General features: G+C 41.7%; 1 protein-coding gene across 1 annotated transcript in view; it reads left to right on the plus strand.

Moving 5' to 3' along the window:
- LOC148326081 (uncharacterized) overlaps nucleotides 1-16,105 on the plus strand; it is a 47,015-nt gene that overhangs the window by 412 nt on the left and 30,498 nt on the right. The window contains exons 2-47 of the mRNA XM_088310259.1: nucleotides 3-85; nucleotides 1,158-1,200; nucleotides 2,698-2,769; nucleotides 4,023-4,157; nucleotides 4,313-4,357; nucleotides 4,437-4,553; nucleotides 5,398-5,463; nucleotides 5,553-5,588; nucleotides 6,160-6,222; nucleotides 6,298-6,333; nucleotides 6,442-6,483; nucleotides 6,570-6,653; nucleotides 6,766-6,810; nucleotides 6,878-6,949; nucleotides 7,269-7,313; nucleotides 7,389-7,442; nucleotides 7,609-7,672; nucleotides 8,071-8,175; nucleotides 8,341-8,499; nucleotides 8,587-8,595; nucleotides 8,692-8,781; nucleotides 8,997-9,148; nucleotides 9,407-9,479; nucleotides 9,553-9,659; nucleotides 9,742-9,925; nucleotides 10,014-10,085; nucleotides 10,182-10,289; nucleotides 10,362-10,580; nucleotides 10,644-10,805; nucleotides 10,892-11,059; nucleotides 11,177-11,320; nucleotides 11,480-11,590; nucleotides 11,687-11,865; nucleotides 12,249-12,312; nucleotides 12,433-12,507; nucleotides 12,758-12,865; nucleotides 12,943-13,050; nucleotides 13,219-13,290; nucleotides 13,379-13,507; nucleotides 13,760-13,867; nucleotides 13,933-14,088; nucleotides 14,153-14,260; nucleotides 14,379-14,516; nucleotides 14,916-15,032; nucleotides 15,425-15,613; nucleotides 15,814-16,097. Coding sequence (XP_088166385.1) covers nucleotides 33-85; nucleotides 1,158-1,200; nucleotides 2,698-2,769; nucleotides 4,023-4,157; nucleotides 4,313-4,357; nucleotides 4,437-4,553; nucleotides 5,398-5,463; nucleotides 5,553-5,588; nucleotides 6,160-6,222; nucleotides 6,298-6,333; nucleotides 6,442-6,483; nucleotides 6,570-6,653; nucleotides 6,766-6,810; nucleotides 6,878-6,949; nucleotides 7,269-7,313; nucleotides 7,389-7,442; nucleotides 7,609-7,672; nucleotides 8,071-8,175; nucleotides 8,341-8,499; nucleotides 8,587-8,595; nucleotides 8,692-8,781; nucleotides 8,997-9,148; nucleotides 9,407-9,479; nucleotides 9,553-9,659; nucleotides 9,742-9,925; nucleotides 10,014-10,085; nucleotides 10,182-10,289; nucleotides 10,362-10,580; nucleotides 10,644-10,805; nucleotides 10,892-11,059; nucleotides 11,177-11,320; nucleotides 11,480-11,590; nucleotides 11,687-11,865; nucleotides 12,249-12,312; nucleotides 12,433-12,507; nucleotides 12,758-12,865; nucleotides 12,943-13,050; nucleotides 13,219-13,290; nucleotides 13,379-13,507; nucleotides 13,760-13,867; nucleotides 13,933-14,088; nucleotides 14,153-14,260; nucleotides 14,379-14,516; nucleotides 14,916-15,032; nucleotides 15,425-15,613; nucleotides 15,814-16,097 — 4,770 coding nt within the window. The 5' untranslated portion in view covers nucleotides 3-32. The remainder of the gene's footprint in view (nucleotides 1-2; nucleotides 86-1,157; nucleotides 1,201-2,697; nucleotides 2,770-4,022; nucleotides 4,158-4,312; nucleotides 4,358-4,436; nucleotides 4,554-5,397; nucleotides 5,464-5,552; nucleotides 5,589-6,159; nucleotides 6,223-6,297; nucleotides 6,334-6,441; nucleotides 6,484-6,569; nucleotides 6,654-6,765; nucleotides 6,811-6,877; nucleotides 6,950-7,268; nucleotides 7,314-7,388; nucleotides 7,443-7,608; nucleotides 7,673-8,070; nucleotides 8,176-8,340; nucleotides 8,500-8,586; nucleotides 8,596-8,691; nucleotides 8,782-8,996; nucleotides 9,149-9,406; nucleotides 9,480-9,552; nucleotides 9,660-9,741; nucleotides 9,926-10,013; nucleotides 10,086-10,181; nucleotides 10,290-10,361; nucleotides 10,581-10,643; nucleotides 10,806-10,891; nucleotides 11,060-11,176; nucleotides 11,321-11,479; nucleotides 11,591-11,686; nucleotides 11,866-12,248; nucleotides 12,313-12,432; nucleotides 12,508-12,757; nucleotides 12,866-12,942; nucleotides 13,051-13,218; nucleotides 13,291-13,378; nucleotides 13,508-13,759; nucleotides 13,868-13,932; nucleotides 14,089-14,152; nucleotides 14,261-14,378; nucleotides 14,517-14,915; nucleotides 15,033-15,424; nucleotides 15,614-15,813; nucleotides 16,098-16,105) is intronic.

The raw sequence follows: 16,105 nt of genomic DNA on the forward strand, positions 1-16,105 counted from the left end.
AGGTGGAAGTGTAGACTTCACTGACTGTTCAGATGGAGGCCAAGATGACCTCCTCATGTGGAGCTCTGACATTGTGTGCACTCAGGTGAGCTCATTTGTGATACAATTAAAACTGTTATTCTCAATTTTATATATATATATATATAGTATTTATTTTTTATAATTTATATTTAGATTAGTTTTATTTTTTAATATAGTAAATATATTAAAGAAATATTTTAAATCAGTTAACTCAGCTTTATTTTCTTCAAAAATAATTTGCATATTTACATACAAAGCCAAATTCAAATCTTGTACCATATTAGCTGTACATCTTTAGCATCCTGCTCAAGTTGCCATTGGGCCTTGCAAACCAAGCCTGCTGGAGTGTTTGCTTGTGGGCAAAACTGAATGTGCGATATAAGTTTTGAGAAAAACTAAGAAAAATGGCTGTCAGGATGACTTAGTTTAGATCAAAGAACGCGATTACAACCGTCTTTAAATTCAAATGTACTTCCTATTTGATGATTTAACATTAATTACAAGATATTATTCAAGTCAATATCTGTTATAAATTTACAAAAAAACAATAGTTGTAAAATGATACAAATCGCAATTAATTCCGAATTAATTTTTTTGCGATTAATTAATTAAAAATGTAATCGCTTGACAACACTAATGTGTGTGCGTGAGTGCGTGTATGTGTGTTTGAGTGTATATATATAATATATCCATAAAATGATGTGGCGGGCCGAATCTGGCCCCCGGGCCTTGAGTTTGACACCTGTATCTTAGATTGTATCACAACCCTCCTAAACACACTTCTTGATAGTTTACGCAGACGATCAACACATCTGCGCACTTGTAATTTTGCGGACTGTGTAAACTACTAATTGACCTCCTACAGTCTACTGCATGAAAAATTCTTTCCCAAAAGGCTTTTTCTAATTCTACATGGACACAAACATTAAGGGCCGACAGTTGGGTTGATATGGTTGACAGTGGGAAAAGTGTGGGTGTACACTGCAAGGCAGATGTGGCCAACATTACACTCTGGCTTGCCTCAACAAAGGATAACATATTTGGAAATATCTCAAGAATGACAAGTTAGTTGTCTTGGATTCTATTGTCAATAAGATACATTCATTCCAAATAACAATTCTGTATTATCTTTGCAGGTGGATCCTTGTCCTGCTCGTCAGCGCACAGCAGCTTAATGCAGTAAGTAACCCCCCCCACCTCTTATTATTTGCAACTGATAACTGGAAATGTAAATGATTCCCCTGCACTTGTAAATCAGCACGACAGTCAACTATAAATATGATACGATGCTATGACCGTTTAATTACACCACATTGCACTCTGTTGGGAGTTTTCTGTCACCACGTAAGAATATATTACAGCCACCTTGCAATGTATTCTAGCGATTTGTATTGCATAGTTTTTCTTTCATAATCTCCTCTCAATAATTTCAGCTGTATTTATGTTGCAAAGCATCCCCGTGACGCACGTTACAAGCCAGTTTTAATGCACGATGTAAACTTTATTACTGTGTTACGGCTTGATTTTTATAAACTAGGCCATGCAGCGAGGGGCAGCTGTTCAATGAGAGCAAGCATAAACAACTTGAACCAGCCACAGAAGTTTCCAAAAGTATCCGGCTTCTCAGTACAATATCAGGAATGCAATTCATTTAGTATCAAATAATTAGACATAAAGCTTACCAAATTTCTTTCTTTTTTTTAATAATTTTTTTTTTTATTCTTTACGCTGAAAAGAAGGTATTGGACAGATTTAGCACCAGAAAGCAGCTACCACCATATGTTACGTGTGCACATAGTCACTTCCACTGTATGCTCATTAAAACAGTGCTTCTCAAATAGTGGGGCAGGCCATCCTGCGGGGCGCAGTACGATGCTGAGGGGAGCGCGTGTGACCCTGGGGAACATGCATTTTTTTCAGCCGTACTACTATAAAGTGTAATTGCACATCCACTCCAGTAGTGGGCAGTGGCACTCTCCTTTCCCATTGGACGCAGCGAGTATTAACTGTACGAGGTAGGTTTGTTTTGCAACAAAAATGCTATTATTTATAGTTAATAGGCGAAGAGTGGGTGGTGGGGTGTGGATGCAAATTGTTTTCTTCTTGCTGGGGGGGGTGTAACATAAAATAATTGAGAAGCACTGCATCAAAACAACAAAGCAGAGAAAGCCTGAGGTTGTTTAAATACACTCAGTGTGGTAAATGTACACGATATCAATTTAAGTTGTTGGCTTGCCTCATGTTTTCACTGACCCAAAAGGAAAACGTGAGATCAGTTTCTGTTTCTCATGCGTAAACTCCTCCAAATATTTTGTGCTGTTGGCAAAACATTTCTTGGTGTTTGCCGGAGCAGTAAATGCCTGCGTTTCGGGTGGGAACTTTTTTGCCTTCGGAGGTGCGGAGTGGGTTGTCAGCAGCCTCTCAAACTATTTGGCGAAAGATAAAGCTTCCGCAGCACTCATCAAGGTCAGAGTCCTTATTTGGCCATTTGTTAAACGCTGACCAGTTTGAGGCATTTCTGCCGAAGCTGCTCGACTGCGAGCCTAAACAGGACTTGATGTGAGGTCCCATGCTTGACGCTCACGGAACATGTTTGCCTTGAGCACACACAAACGCATCCTCTCTATTAAAAACTTTGTTTCTAATTCAGATGCATTTTTGTGGTCTCTTCTTTAGGGGAATGTTGATGGTCCATGTGATGGGAGGAACTGCTCTGTATGTCAATGTCTTCCTGCCAAAGGTGCAAGGGTAAGTGTTTCAAGATTGTTAATTAAGTCCCATGCTATGTACAAATGACAAAAGTGATTATTCATCACTTAATCAGCTCCTGTAGCATAGTTTAATTAGATCTAGCCATTTTATTATTATTATTATTATTATTATTAGACTTATACGTCCTTTTAGACTAGCATTGTTCAGACTTTTTCGTTGGGGGCGGGGGGGGCGAGCCTAAAGAAAAATGGAAGGGCCACAATGACACTCTTCGCCAATCCATGAAGCAGTTTTGAAAACCTGCTACGTCACTGCATTCTGTTAATGATATGAGGATTTTTCGAGATTTTAGGGTGGCTTGTGGCCCTGTATCCCATTAGAACAGTGCCGCCCCTGTACTGAGCAGCACCACATTCAGAATCAAAATAGGAACAAACTGTACAGGTTACTTAAGGATCACTTATGTGATATGTTCACAAGTATTTTGTTACTATCTTAGCTTTAGGTAGTTTTCTTCATGCTCACACATTTTTGGATGGCTTGGGCGTGTGATCTTTAATGCCCTCTGCTGGTGAGAACGAAATCATACTGAGTTCAGTGTTACCATTGGACATTTATATCTGTCTAATTATGTTTTTCTGCCATTGAAAGTGTGACAGTTTGGTAATTTAGTTCTTTGGCTAAAATGCGAGCGGATGATCATTTGCTCGTTAAAGTTAGATTACTCCTGATTCATTTGGCCCACTTTGCTTTTCTAAAATGATGGTTTAGACCCATGTCTTTGTTTTTCTATGCAAGCCAGTGACACAAAGTGACAGTTGCCATTCATGGAACATAATGATGTCCTTATGTTCAACGAAACAGATCGATGACAAAGTAAATGTGTGAGCAAATTTGGAAGAGAGGATCGTTGTCTCAGTACAGTAAACGTTTTGTGATATTAATGTTTGGGTTTCAAATGTAACCTGCTGTAATGCTTTGGTTCAATAAATTTAGGAAGACACTGTTTTAGATATCTGGCTCTCACTGCACAGAAAACCAAACTGGTAATCATTTGTGCCCTCTTCTGGAGACTCGAGTCTGGTGTTAGGGATCACATAACTGAGTAGAGCAACCATCAATCAAATTTTGACACCGGTGTTTCCTAACTGGTCTTCACTGAACTTCACTTTCCTATTTTTTTTATTTAATTTTTTTTGTGTGTGTAAGAATATCCAAAGAAGCAGAATGAAACAAATACAACAATGAAGCAAAATATACTCCACCCTGGTGACTCATTTTCTTTGTAGGGACTGCCCGGTAAACCAGGCAAGCAAGGACCTCGTGGGCCAATGGGACCTTTGAGCAGTGTGGGGCCGCCTGGAGCGAACGGCAGGCTGGGCTCGCAAGGATCACCTGGTGTAGAAGGGCCTAAAGGAGCCCGGGTAAATTTTTCTGCATATTAGTTAGAATTCTATGTCATGATAAATCAGAATCAGAATCAGAAATCCCTTTATTGTCATTGTACACAAGTGTGCAACGAGATTAGAGAAATAGAGAAATAATCTAGGATGCTTTTTTTGTGTGCTGTACATTTTAGGGCAACACTGGGGCTCCAGGTTATCCTGGTCATGATGGTTCATTGGTAAGTTAAGATTGGTTCAGGATGGCCCCACCCCCCGCTTGTTGTACAATCATTAAAAGGCAAATATCACTTTTTTTAGGGTCATCCTGGAGCAGGTGGCGAGCCTGGTTTACCTGGAGTGGACGGCTGTGCCGGGGCTGCGGGTCAACCTGGCATTCCCGGTCTTCCTGGCCTGGATGGTCTGCATGGGCCACCTGTGAGATGAACATTCCAATTCTGAATGAAACATGCTATGCAACAAGATGGGGGTGGGGATTTTTTTTTTCTGTCGCCTATATAGTAGTTTGCAGTATTTACAATCCAGTGAACCCACATGTCCTCAGTTTTGTTTTTATGAATTAGCAGGGATTTTTTTAGTTATTCAAAGAAAAACACACACTGGTTGTAAGTTCTGGCCAAAGCAAGAACAATTTTGCTCTGGCACCATCTGGTGGAATCTTGATGCTAAGGACCTCTTGAAGTGAGTTGTTAAACTTCATTTAGACAAAAGTAGTTCTTTGCTAAAACCTTGTTTATAAAGGAAATTACTGCAAAGTGTTAACTCGTCGCCGATTAATGAGCTTGGGCCCCCATTTATAACAATAACTACAGTGGACACCCGCTATTCACGGGTGATAATGGCATGGCCTGCCAAGAAAAGTTGAAAATATGTAAATATTTGACGACCTTTATACTTGAATTTAAAAAAATACAGTAAAATGAAATTTTAACTCCTCCAAATGTTGATTGAGCGTAGCCATTCCTCCATTAAGCACTTTCCACAAAAAAACGGGGGTTTTCAAAAATCACTAAAAAAAATAAAAAATTATTTCTGGGGTCAGGCATTATAGGGTTAACATACGAAGGGTTTTGCCACAAAGTTGCATTAAATGATGAGATTTTGAAATACTCCCACGGTATCTACTTGTTAGACTTGCTGATTGGGTATAGAATAAAGTGGAGCCCCGTATAGTGATGGTTCAGCACCTGCAGATTCATCCCATATGCAGATTTTTCTTAAATGCATTTACCACATGAAGTAATTGTTTCCCTCCTTCCAGGGATTACCTGGACCAAAAGGATTTAAAGGAGAACCCCTGTACACTGATTCCCTTCCTGGACTTCCTGTAAGAATCCATTTTTTTGCTCTTTCAAGCTCATGTAATCATTATTATTTGCATTGACACTATTTTATTATTTATTTATTTTTCTTCAGGGAGATCCCGGTCCATCAGGAGATCCGGGTCTGCCTGTATGTATATTCGCTTCACATTTTGATAGCCAATGGAAATTCTACAGTTAAGGAAAGAGAAGAATTTGGACTGTCACCAAAATATTTTGGAAAACCCCAACCTACTAGACCAAACCCTACCCTTACCTTAACCCCAACCCACTAATCCTTTCCATAACCCTACCTTTACCCTAACCATAACCCTACCCTTGCCCTAATGCAACCCTAACCCTCGACCCTTGACCTAACCCCAACCATAACCCTGACCTTACTCTAACCCTAACCTTAACCCTACCCTAACCCCAATCCACTAACCCTATCCTTACCCTAACCCTAACCATAATCTTACCCTATTCTAACACTAAACCTAACCCTACCATGACCCTAAGGCTAACCCTAACCTAAGCCAACCCCAACCCACTAACTCAACCATGGCGTCTCATGATAATTACTTCCCTAGTTAGTTTTTTGGTCTTGCATGTCAAACTTTGGAAGTTCCATTGTTCATCTGTGTGACAAAATACAACAAGAACTGCACTTTGAAAATCTTGCTCCCTCTGACCACAATATATCTTAATTTCTATTTATTCAGGGCCAGGTTGGAAACACTGGACTTAAAGGCTACATTGGAGCTCCAGGCCTACCTGGAAATCAGGTGAATATACAGTAGTTAAAACTAATCACCACAACACAAATACCACTGCCGTTTAGTGACTGTTGTTCCACTCAGGGCTCAAAAGGGTACAAAGGTGTCCGAGGACCACCGGTGAGCTACTTGCCATACAGCCATTGTAATCCTATGTGATAGCTGTTGTAATAGGGAATAATAAACCACATGAAGCAAATAGGCTCACACAAAAATGTGTTTGTGCAGGGTGACCCTGGAAGACCACAGCCAGGCACAAAAGGAGATGACGTAAGAGACCAAATCTATAAAGAGGATGGCTTTGTGTGTCTGTGGTGCAAATATTTTTGCCACTTTCCTTCCATGAACTGCACCAGGGTGAACAAGGACCACCCGGTCCACCAGGACCAGAAGCAGTCATTGTGTTTCCCCCAGATTTCCTCCCACCCAAAGGTTACAAGGTATGTATGAATCTTTGTGAGTGATTTGGGGAATCAACTTGACCATTTGAAGTCATTTGGTTGAACTTCATTCCAGCGATATCAATCCATGCTTTGTTTGTATATATTTTAGGGAGACAGAGGTCGTCCAGGACCATGTGGACAAAAGGGCGCACAAGTGAGTTAGAATCCTTTGACGCTGATAGACAAACGTGACTTCATTAGGATGTGTATTTTTTTGAAAGGGTGGTCGAGGAGACACCTTCAGTCAAGGAATGAAAGGAGAGGAAGGAATTCCTGGTTTTCCTGGACTTCGGGTAAGTCATTTACAATGGCTACACAGGAAATTAGCTTTATGCTAATACACAATGGGAAACGCCATAGACAGACTTATGGAAATTAGCATTACTATTGCTGTGATTTTCGGCTATAACACTACTGCTAGCATCAAGCTAAGGAAGCTCACCGGAAGAGGCAGCATAGTTAGGATATGTTGCTCTTATAAACTAATTCAAACCTAAAAAGATCTGATTTGTTGGTATTATTTTAGTGTGTGCAGCTCATGTACTGCTGCATTCAACTGAATGGACCGGATTTAACAGCATACTTGCCGTATCATTTTGTTCCTCTTTTTAGGGTTTTCCTGGGTCACCTGGGACTTCTGGACCTGTGGGACCTGAGGTATACCGCCAGCAATATATAAATTAAAAAAAAAATCCTTATTCTACTTAAGATTGGTAAACTGTCAATATTCAGGGTTTACCAGGCGAGCAGGGTCTTCCAGGTCTCATCGGAACACTTGGACCAAAGGTGTCGTGAGCATTCCTTGGAAGTTTTTTTGTTTATTTAAACTTTAATTGAACATGATTGCAGGCTTTTATGTTCAAATTGTAATGTACTCCGATAGGCGATACAATTAAAAATAAACTTCAAAATGTCATCCACACATGAATCTGCCTTTTGTCACATTTAACAGGGCTACGTTGGAGATGCAGGTCTCCCTGGTCCTTTAGAGTATTTGAAAGGGTCTGCTCTGAGAGGTGAGATTCAAAGTATAGTACGTAACAAAAACAAATATAATGACATATTGCACAATACAGGAAAGTCTGACAGCGCAGAAAATTTGAATCTTCTTCTAATCATGTTCGCCTCGTGGTTCCAAGGTTCACTCTTTTAATGTCAACTCCGTCCTTCTTGTGTGGAACTTGCATGTTCTACCCGTGCTTACTGGAGTTTTCCCGAAGTACTCCAGCTTTCTCCTACATTAGATTCAGTAAAACGCTCTAATATCCAGAGGTGTGAATATGAGCGTCCATGGTTGTATGTGCTCTGTAATTGACTGGCGACAACTTCAGAAAATACTCTGCCTCCTGCCTTAATTCAGCTGCGATAGGCTTCAACTCGTATTTTAATATACCGTTTTGTATTATATACACAGGAGTAAAAGGTGAAAAAGGCTATCCTGGAAATCCTGGACTACCAGGTGATCCTGGATTCATGGGCATGCGTGGACCTCCTGGACCAAAAGGACTAACATATCCAGGTTAAAAGTCAATGCCGTACTTTATACTGTGCGTGAAAAACAAATTTTGACTCTGAGTTAATGGTTTCTAAGGCTCAGTGCAAACGAAAAGAATGATCTACTAAAATGTCGCTCACACATGATTGGTCTGACTTTATCTTTGTGAAAATTGGTTTTACTGATCAGATGGGCTGAGTGTGCCTGGTCCAAGGGGACCCCCGGGTCCTAAGGGTTTTAAGGGAGAGCCAGGGAGGTTCAACGACTTAATCAATCCACTCCCAGGACCAAAGGGAAGAAAAGGAATCCGGGGGCTTAAAGGTGTCACCGGACTTCCTGGTCCTCCAGGTATAAAAACACATTCAGGTCATATTTTGTTAGTTGCGTTGTGAATATGTGATCTAACACAGTGCACTTTGTGTATGATCTATTAAGGATGCAGCGGTGAGTATATGATACCCTTATTCAAAACACCTTCAATATGAGAGTTTCTATGTTGAAATTAGTGTGCCTTATATTTTTGCTTGGTTGATTCCATAGACATAATTTGTGTGCCTGGTCAGCCTGGCGACCCGGGTGATAGAGGCCCTCCAGGACCCCGTGGAAACAAAGGCATCACTGGTATTAAAGGTGATTTGTGACTCTTTTGTATAAATCTAAATCCTCCAAGTGATAATATATATATATATATATATATATATATATATATATATATATATATATATATATATATATATATATGCACAATGCTACCTCTCTTTTTTAGATGTGATTACTATTTGAACACTGAAGAGAAATTAACAGCGGACATATTGACTAACACATTTTACTGATGATCCTTGCAGGTTGTGAAGGGGAATGTGAATGTCGGTTTGGTCAAGGACTGCCCGGTCCCCCTGGTCAGCCTGGTTTTGCGGGACCTCCAGGATTACCGGGATCTCCAGGGATGATAGGGAACCCAGGACAAAAAGGAGAAGACGGTCCCACAGGGCCACATGTGAGGACAATGTGATAATCAATACAAACAATAGTGCTCAATACATTAATAACTTGGTAATAATACTACCTTACAGTGGGTGAAGTTTTGGGGTGACAGGATATGATAATGATGAGGGCAGCTGCAACCATATATTTTGCTGTGATCTAAAAATGTGTCCATTGTATGTTCAAATTGAAATAATCAAACATTGTTAACGTAAGAGTGCAAGTGCTGCAACCAAGTCTTTATATAAACTCTTTCTCTGTGTAATTTCAGGGTTTTAAAGGATATGTAGGTTTAAAAGGTGTAAAAGGAAAAAAGGGGGATGGTTTTTTTACCAGAATTAAAGGTAAGTGGGCTCAAAATTGTTGAAAATCAACCGTACGCTCCCCCAAAACATCTGACATTCTGATGACTCAAAGGTGCAAAGGGAGACCAAGGAGACACTGGTCATCCTGGTTCTCCTGGACAACTGGGTAAACGAGGTCTTGATGGTCCTCCTGGATTGATAGGAGACCCTGGACCACCAGTAAGTAGTATGTTTTTAATGCTGTAAATACGACAACAGTATTTGGTGCATAAATATTAAAGACTGCACATATTTTCAATAGGGTGACAGTTATGGAGGTAGACCTGGTCCCAAAGGAGACCCAGGTATGTCTGGTCCTATAGGTCTACCAGGCAGTCTGGGGCTCCCAGGTCCTGGTGTCCCAGGTCCCCAGGGTCCAACGGGACCAAAAGGAGACGAGGGGTACCCAGGTCCTCCAGGAATTCCCGGGCGAAAGGGCCCACCAGGTTGAATACTTTCCTAATTTTGGAAAGTTTTCCAATTTAAAGGCGCATTTCTGTAATTGAGAAAGCATTTTGTCATGTATGTTATTAGGTGACATTGAACTATGTTGTCATGAGAATGAGACAGGACCACCTGGTTTTAAGGGAGAACCTGGTTCACCAGGTATGACATTGGACAGAACATGCCGACCTACCAGACTAAATGAGTTTATTAGTCCTTGCTGTAATTCACTGTCTTCTTTCATTTGAATCTTTATAGGGATCCCAGGTGTGCCTGGAAGGGATGGGAACCTAGGAGCCCCAGGACTTCCGGGACCAAAAGGCATGAAAGGAGATGATGGTGGAATTGGAGTGACTGGACCTCCAGGTTGATTTTATAATCTATTATAGCTAATAAATGCCTATTGGTATTTTAGCTAACATCTTGTACTTTTAACAGGGCCACAAGGTATGAATGGAGAGCAAGGTGACCATGGTTTAAGTGGAAAAAGCCTCGATGGTCGTCCAGGCACGCCTGGACTACCGGGACCACCTGGGAGGAAAGGTTCCCCTGGAGATGTACTCAATGCTTTGCCAGGTCCTCCTGGCCAACATGGCCAACCTGGATATAGAGGGAGAAAGGGAATTCTTGGCAGTCCAGGAAGCCCAGGGTCTCCAGGTTAGGCCACATAAATCAAAAAATAGCTCAGTCAGTATTTCAAACACTTGACAACTTCCACAGGGGCACAAGGAACACCTGGATGGCCAGGTCGAAAAGGAGAACAAGGGTTTAATGGTGACCGTGGAGCTACTGGACCACCAGGCCTACCATGTAACATATGTGAGTCAACAGGACCTCTTGGACCACCCGGTCCTCCAGGAAAACCTGGGCCAAGAGTGCCAGGTGAGGATGCTGCTGAAAAACTCTTTGATGTGGTTTGATTTCTTACAAGTACAAGTGAACATTACTTGTAATGTCGCATCCTGTAGGCATTCCTGGTCCAAGGGGACCAAAGGGTGATACCGGCTTACCCGGTCATGGCCCTGCGGGTGCACCAGGTCTCCCTGGTCTTCCTGGTATACCGGGCACAGCAGGACCAAGAGGCTCTGCTGGGCCTCTAGGAGATCATGGGAATGACGGTTGGCCAGGACAGAAAGGTGAGTCATGTCAAATCTACAAACAGATAGCAAAAGTAAACAAAAAAAGTCCAGTCAGAAGCGAGTACTAATGTATTTAGTCCTGTTGAATTGATAATGTTCTGATTTATTCTTAAGGTGAGTTGGGGATCATTGGCAGGACTGGAGCCAAAGGTTTACCAGGCCCTCCTGGACCTCCAGGTCCACGAGGTAAGCAGGGGGAAAGAGGCTTTAATGGTCCACCAGGTGGTGCAGGAGAACCAGGATATCCTGGTATTAAAGGTATTTATGACGTTAAAATGTTTCACTTCACTTGCTGCTTACTACTTTGTGCATAATGGTTTGGAAACTCCAACCTCCGTTAAAGTGCATGTACATTAGTGGCCTCAGTTGTTTATTAACCAGACACTAACGTGTATGATTCCCAACTGTGGCATTCAGGAATACATGGTCCCAAAGGATTACCTGGAGAATTAAAACTCCTGACTTTAAAAAAGGGAGAACCAGGACCACCAGGCAGAAGAGGAGACCCTGGTCCACCAGGATCAAGAGGCAATTTAGCTATCCACTTAAAAATTATATATAGACATTCCTCAGTTTACTGCAAAACAATTTTTGATGAGCTCATCACTTCATAATTTTCTTTAGGTGTAAAGGGCCAAAGAGGAGGGCAAGGTGATCAGGGAGCAGATGGTTTCCCTGCTTCTCCGGGATTTAAAGGTGATGCTGGTGTACCAGGCAGACATGGGATACCTGGATATCCTGGGCACTCCGGTTTGAAAGGTTTTCCTGGAATAAGGGGATACCGTGGGAACAATGGAGATCCGGTATGAATCTGGAGTGACCTTAAGTTATCTATCTATCTGTCCGTCTGACTTTCTGTCTGTCTGACTGTCTATCTATTGAGTTGTAGCAGACAGTTTCCTTATGTCAGTAATGATTGTCCACAATATAAAATTTGGCCAACATGGAGTCAAATTGTTTGGTAAATGCCAGTCCTCATACTGTATATTGGCAATCCATGTCTTTTGTCATTGGCTGTAAAAGTATTGCCTGCTTGCCAGAGTTGAAGCACAACAAAACATATTCATAGAAATAACATTAATATGGAATGAATATAATTACATCACAGATATATGGAGGGAGGGATGGATGGATATATAGAACAACATAATATCATACCCATCAGTCATGTCTATGTCTTGTAAAGGGAGAACCAGGATCAAGTGGACAATCAGGAATTTCAGGGATTCCAGGAGTTCCTGGTGCCAAAGGTGAATCCAAATCTATAAAGTGTGTTTAACTTTTACAAAACATGACTGAAGAAAATAATCTTTATTATCTGGATTGTCATATGACTACTTGAACTAATTGAAACAAATATTTTTTTCTAGGTGAACCCGGAGACTCCTTTGGACAACCTGGAAGACCAGGACCAAAAGGAGCTAAAGGAGAGAAGGGATTCAGCGGTAAATTCAGAGTATATTATTCTGAAGACACTGATAATTCTGACAAACAAAAATAGCTCATTTTGAAATTTGTTTGCTCCTTTCTTAGATAATCTTAGATACTGGGTCTTTACTCATGGAAATATGGTCAAATCATGAAAACCATCAAAAAATGCAATGAGTCTTTCAAATCACGACCGCGCAATGCTGAGAACAAGCAACCTACGGGGTTTGGTTTACTACTTTAATCACCCCCATCTCTTTTATTCAGCACCCTTTGGGGATCCAGGAGATCCAGGTGATCCCGGTCCAAGGGGATATCCAGGAGCGCCTGGACAGCCCGGCGGACCTGGTGAACCAGGAAAACATGGTGGACCAGGTAATTTCCCATGGCTGTTTTCTTTGTAAATTACGTTAACGTATGTTGGAGTCCCTTGTTTATGGACTTCTTTGTAGGTTTTCCTGGGCCGGTTGGTCCACCTGGTCGTCCAGGTGTTCCGGGTGTTCAAGGTGATAATGGGTATGTGGGGCCTCTGGGTCCACCAGGCCCAACTGGACCTTCAGGTACTGATATTGTCTTTGAAAGTACTGAAAAAAAAATAATGACAAAGGATATTGTTTTTTGATTTGTTATGACAGTGTATTGTTTTGATATTTTAAGGTGATAAAATAATCCAGATTTTTTTTTTACAATGATAACGATATTAATAATGATATTAATTTGTTTATAAGGACTGCCCGGTCCGCCTGGTCTTTCTGGACTGCATGGTCTAAGAGGACCAAATGGGATCAAAGGAGCGAGTGGTAAAAACAAATTATTAGTTGCTTTTTACTATTCAGTTGTTATTCGGTTAAACCATCTCTTAATAGTCTATTCATTTGTTATTTTCAGGAGTAATTTTCCCAGGTCGTCCAGGACCAGATGGCTTTCCTGGAGCCAAAGGTTCCAGGGGACTGCCAGGGCCACCAGGACCCTCTTATCCTGGCCTGAAAGGTGTTATGGGTGCTCCAGGTGACTCAGGTATCAAATATCCAACAAATTATGATCACGACAAAACCATTGCATCAAGAAAACAGATAATCTCAGGACAGCAGCAGTTTTCAGACGAAGCAATAAAGAGTATATACCGACCTTTGGTTGATCCGTGACTAAAGAATACATGTGTTTTAGTCCTAATGGACACCTGAACTATTCAACTGGAATCAGTCTTTTATAATTGCTGGTGCTGAAATAAATATTGAATTAATTTCGTACTGTATATTTTTCCATTAGGTCCACCCGGTTCTCCAGGTGAACCCGGTTATCCCGGAAGAGAATGTGACATACCTTTGCGAGGACCTGTTGGAGATCCAGGATCTGAAGGGGCTTCTGGGCCGCAAGGTCTGTTCATGTCTTCCTCATATGTAATGTCCTTTTTTATTAAATGTTCCACTTCTTCTCCTTAGGGCCTCCTGGGCCGAAAGGTGAACCAGGCAGCCTATTTTTCTACAAAGGAGATCCTGGTCCAACTGGCCTACCTGGGCCTCCAGGCCGGAAAGGAGACAAAGGCTATGCAGGAAATCAAGGAACTTCATTATATCCAGGAATTCCAGGACCAAAAGGTAACTATGATTCAAAACTGAAATTATTACCATTATATCACACAACCCTAATACACTTACACAGGTGAGAGAGGCCTTCCTGGTGCCAGAGGTTTACATGGAATAAAAGGACAGAGAGGCGATCCAGGGCCTTGGGGGAGGAAAGGGATAACTGGCCCAACTGGAGATACTGGTGAGTGGTCCAAAAGCGATGAGATCTTCCAAAGGCCTGTTCAGGACTCTTTATAGAGCGAAGCATAATTGTTGCACAGGCACACACTGCTAACTGGGAACAACTGTGTCATGTACAGGTGCTAAGGGTGCCCGTGGTGATTCTATTACTGAACCCATAAGGACCGGTCCAGACGGCCCTCCAGGACCACCTGGTTACCCAGGATCCATTGGGTTTCCAGGTGCTACGGGTTCACCTGGGCGTAGCGGACCAAAAGGCAAGAAAGTGTCATCTTTATTTTAATGTGTTTGTCTGCATGTCCCTGTATATACTGTATCATTGTTTATTGTCATTTATAATGGTGATATGTTTTGTTCACCCTTACTAACTTGTTAGTTTGATAATATTCAACTAAAATTTAATTGATCAAATGAGTCCAATTAAAGGCAACCTGTTATGGTAGTGTATAAAACATCTTACTCAAAATTATGGTGTTCTGGGTTTGATTGTCGGATGCAGCATTCTGGGTGGCATTTGCATTTGATGATTGAAGACACTTAATTGCCCATAGTGAGTGGAAATGTTTAAGTGTCTCTATGGCCCCTTGCGATTGGCTGGTGACGAGTCCAGGGAGTATCCCACTTCTCATCTTCCTCTTATGTGTTCTCCGTTCCAGGACCAAAGGGTCCAACTGGTTCTCGAGGTAGCACTGGCCCCCCAGGTCCTCCTGGTCTTGATGGTTCTATTGGTGAACAAGGAGATTTTGGTGTGCCAGGATTTGTTGGGCCACAAGGTGAGTTTAAACCTCGCATAATTCATGCAGGTATTAAGTATTGTAGTCGGCATTAAGAATACATGACGAATAAGTGAAATAGATGAATGCAAAAAAATATATATCTAAAGAAAAGCATAGAATATACAACTATGTCACGTATTGCTCTCGATTTTTGCATTGTGTTTTAATTTACGCAAAGCTCATCTTCATCTCTGTTAAGATAAAATTGCACATGAAAATCTAATCTGGACCAGCCTTAGTGGTCAAAATAATGTTCTTCTCTGATGCACAGCATCAGTGTTGGAGGCGCTGATGAATGATAGAAATTATAAATTGACCTGATCTTGACCTCTCTATGTATTTTCTTTGGAATTTTGTACACTCTTTGTGTCACTTGTGTCACTCTCCAGGCAGCCCAGGTCCTCATGGTGACCCAGGCATGCCAGGTTATACGAGGACATCAAGCTCAGGGTTCCTGTTGGTTCTTCACAGCCAATCAGTTCAAGTGCCTCATTGCCCTGATGGCACCAGCCAGCTTTGGGTTGGCTACAGTCTCGCCTACTTGGAAGGACAGGAAAAGGCTCACACACAAGACCTTGGTGGGTAAAACTGGGCATGATTGACACTTGCTGTCCATTCATACAAACCTCTTTTTGCTGAATGTGATTTCTGGTACGTAGTGGTATTGGATTACTGAAAGGTCTGAAGTGTTCTTTTCTGCAAAATTTGTTCATGCTTTTTTCATCAAATGAAGACATTTTAGCTCATCTGCTCCATAATCATTTCTTCCTTTTTGTAGGTCAAGCTGGTTCTTGCTTGCCTGTGTTTTCCACCATGCCGTTCTCCTACTGCAACAAAGCTGCCTGTCACTACTCCGCAAGGAACGACAAGTCCTACTGGCTCTCCACCACTGCGGCCATACCCATGATGCCGCTTTTTGGCCATGAGATCATATCTCACATCAGCCGCTGTGTGGTGTGCGAGACACTTTTGCCCGCTGTGGCGTTTCACAGTCAAGATCCATCAATTCCTCAGTGCCCACCTGGCTGGAGGAGCTTGTGGACGGGCTTCTCATTCCTCCTTGTACGTAT

The sequence above is a fragment of the Idiotropiscis lumnitzeri genome, chromosome 12, assembly GCF_059441095.1.
Source record: "Idiotropiscis lumnitzeri isolate Australia: NSW breed Sydney's pygmy pipehorse chromosome 12, RoL_Ilum_1.0, whole genome shotgun sequence".
Taxonomy (NCBI): Eukaryota; Metazoa; Chordata; class Actinopteri; order Syngnathiformes; family Syngnathidae; genus Idiotropiscis; species Idiotropiscis lumnitzeri.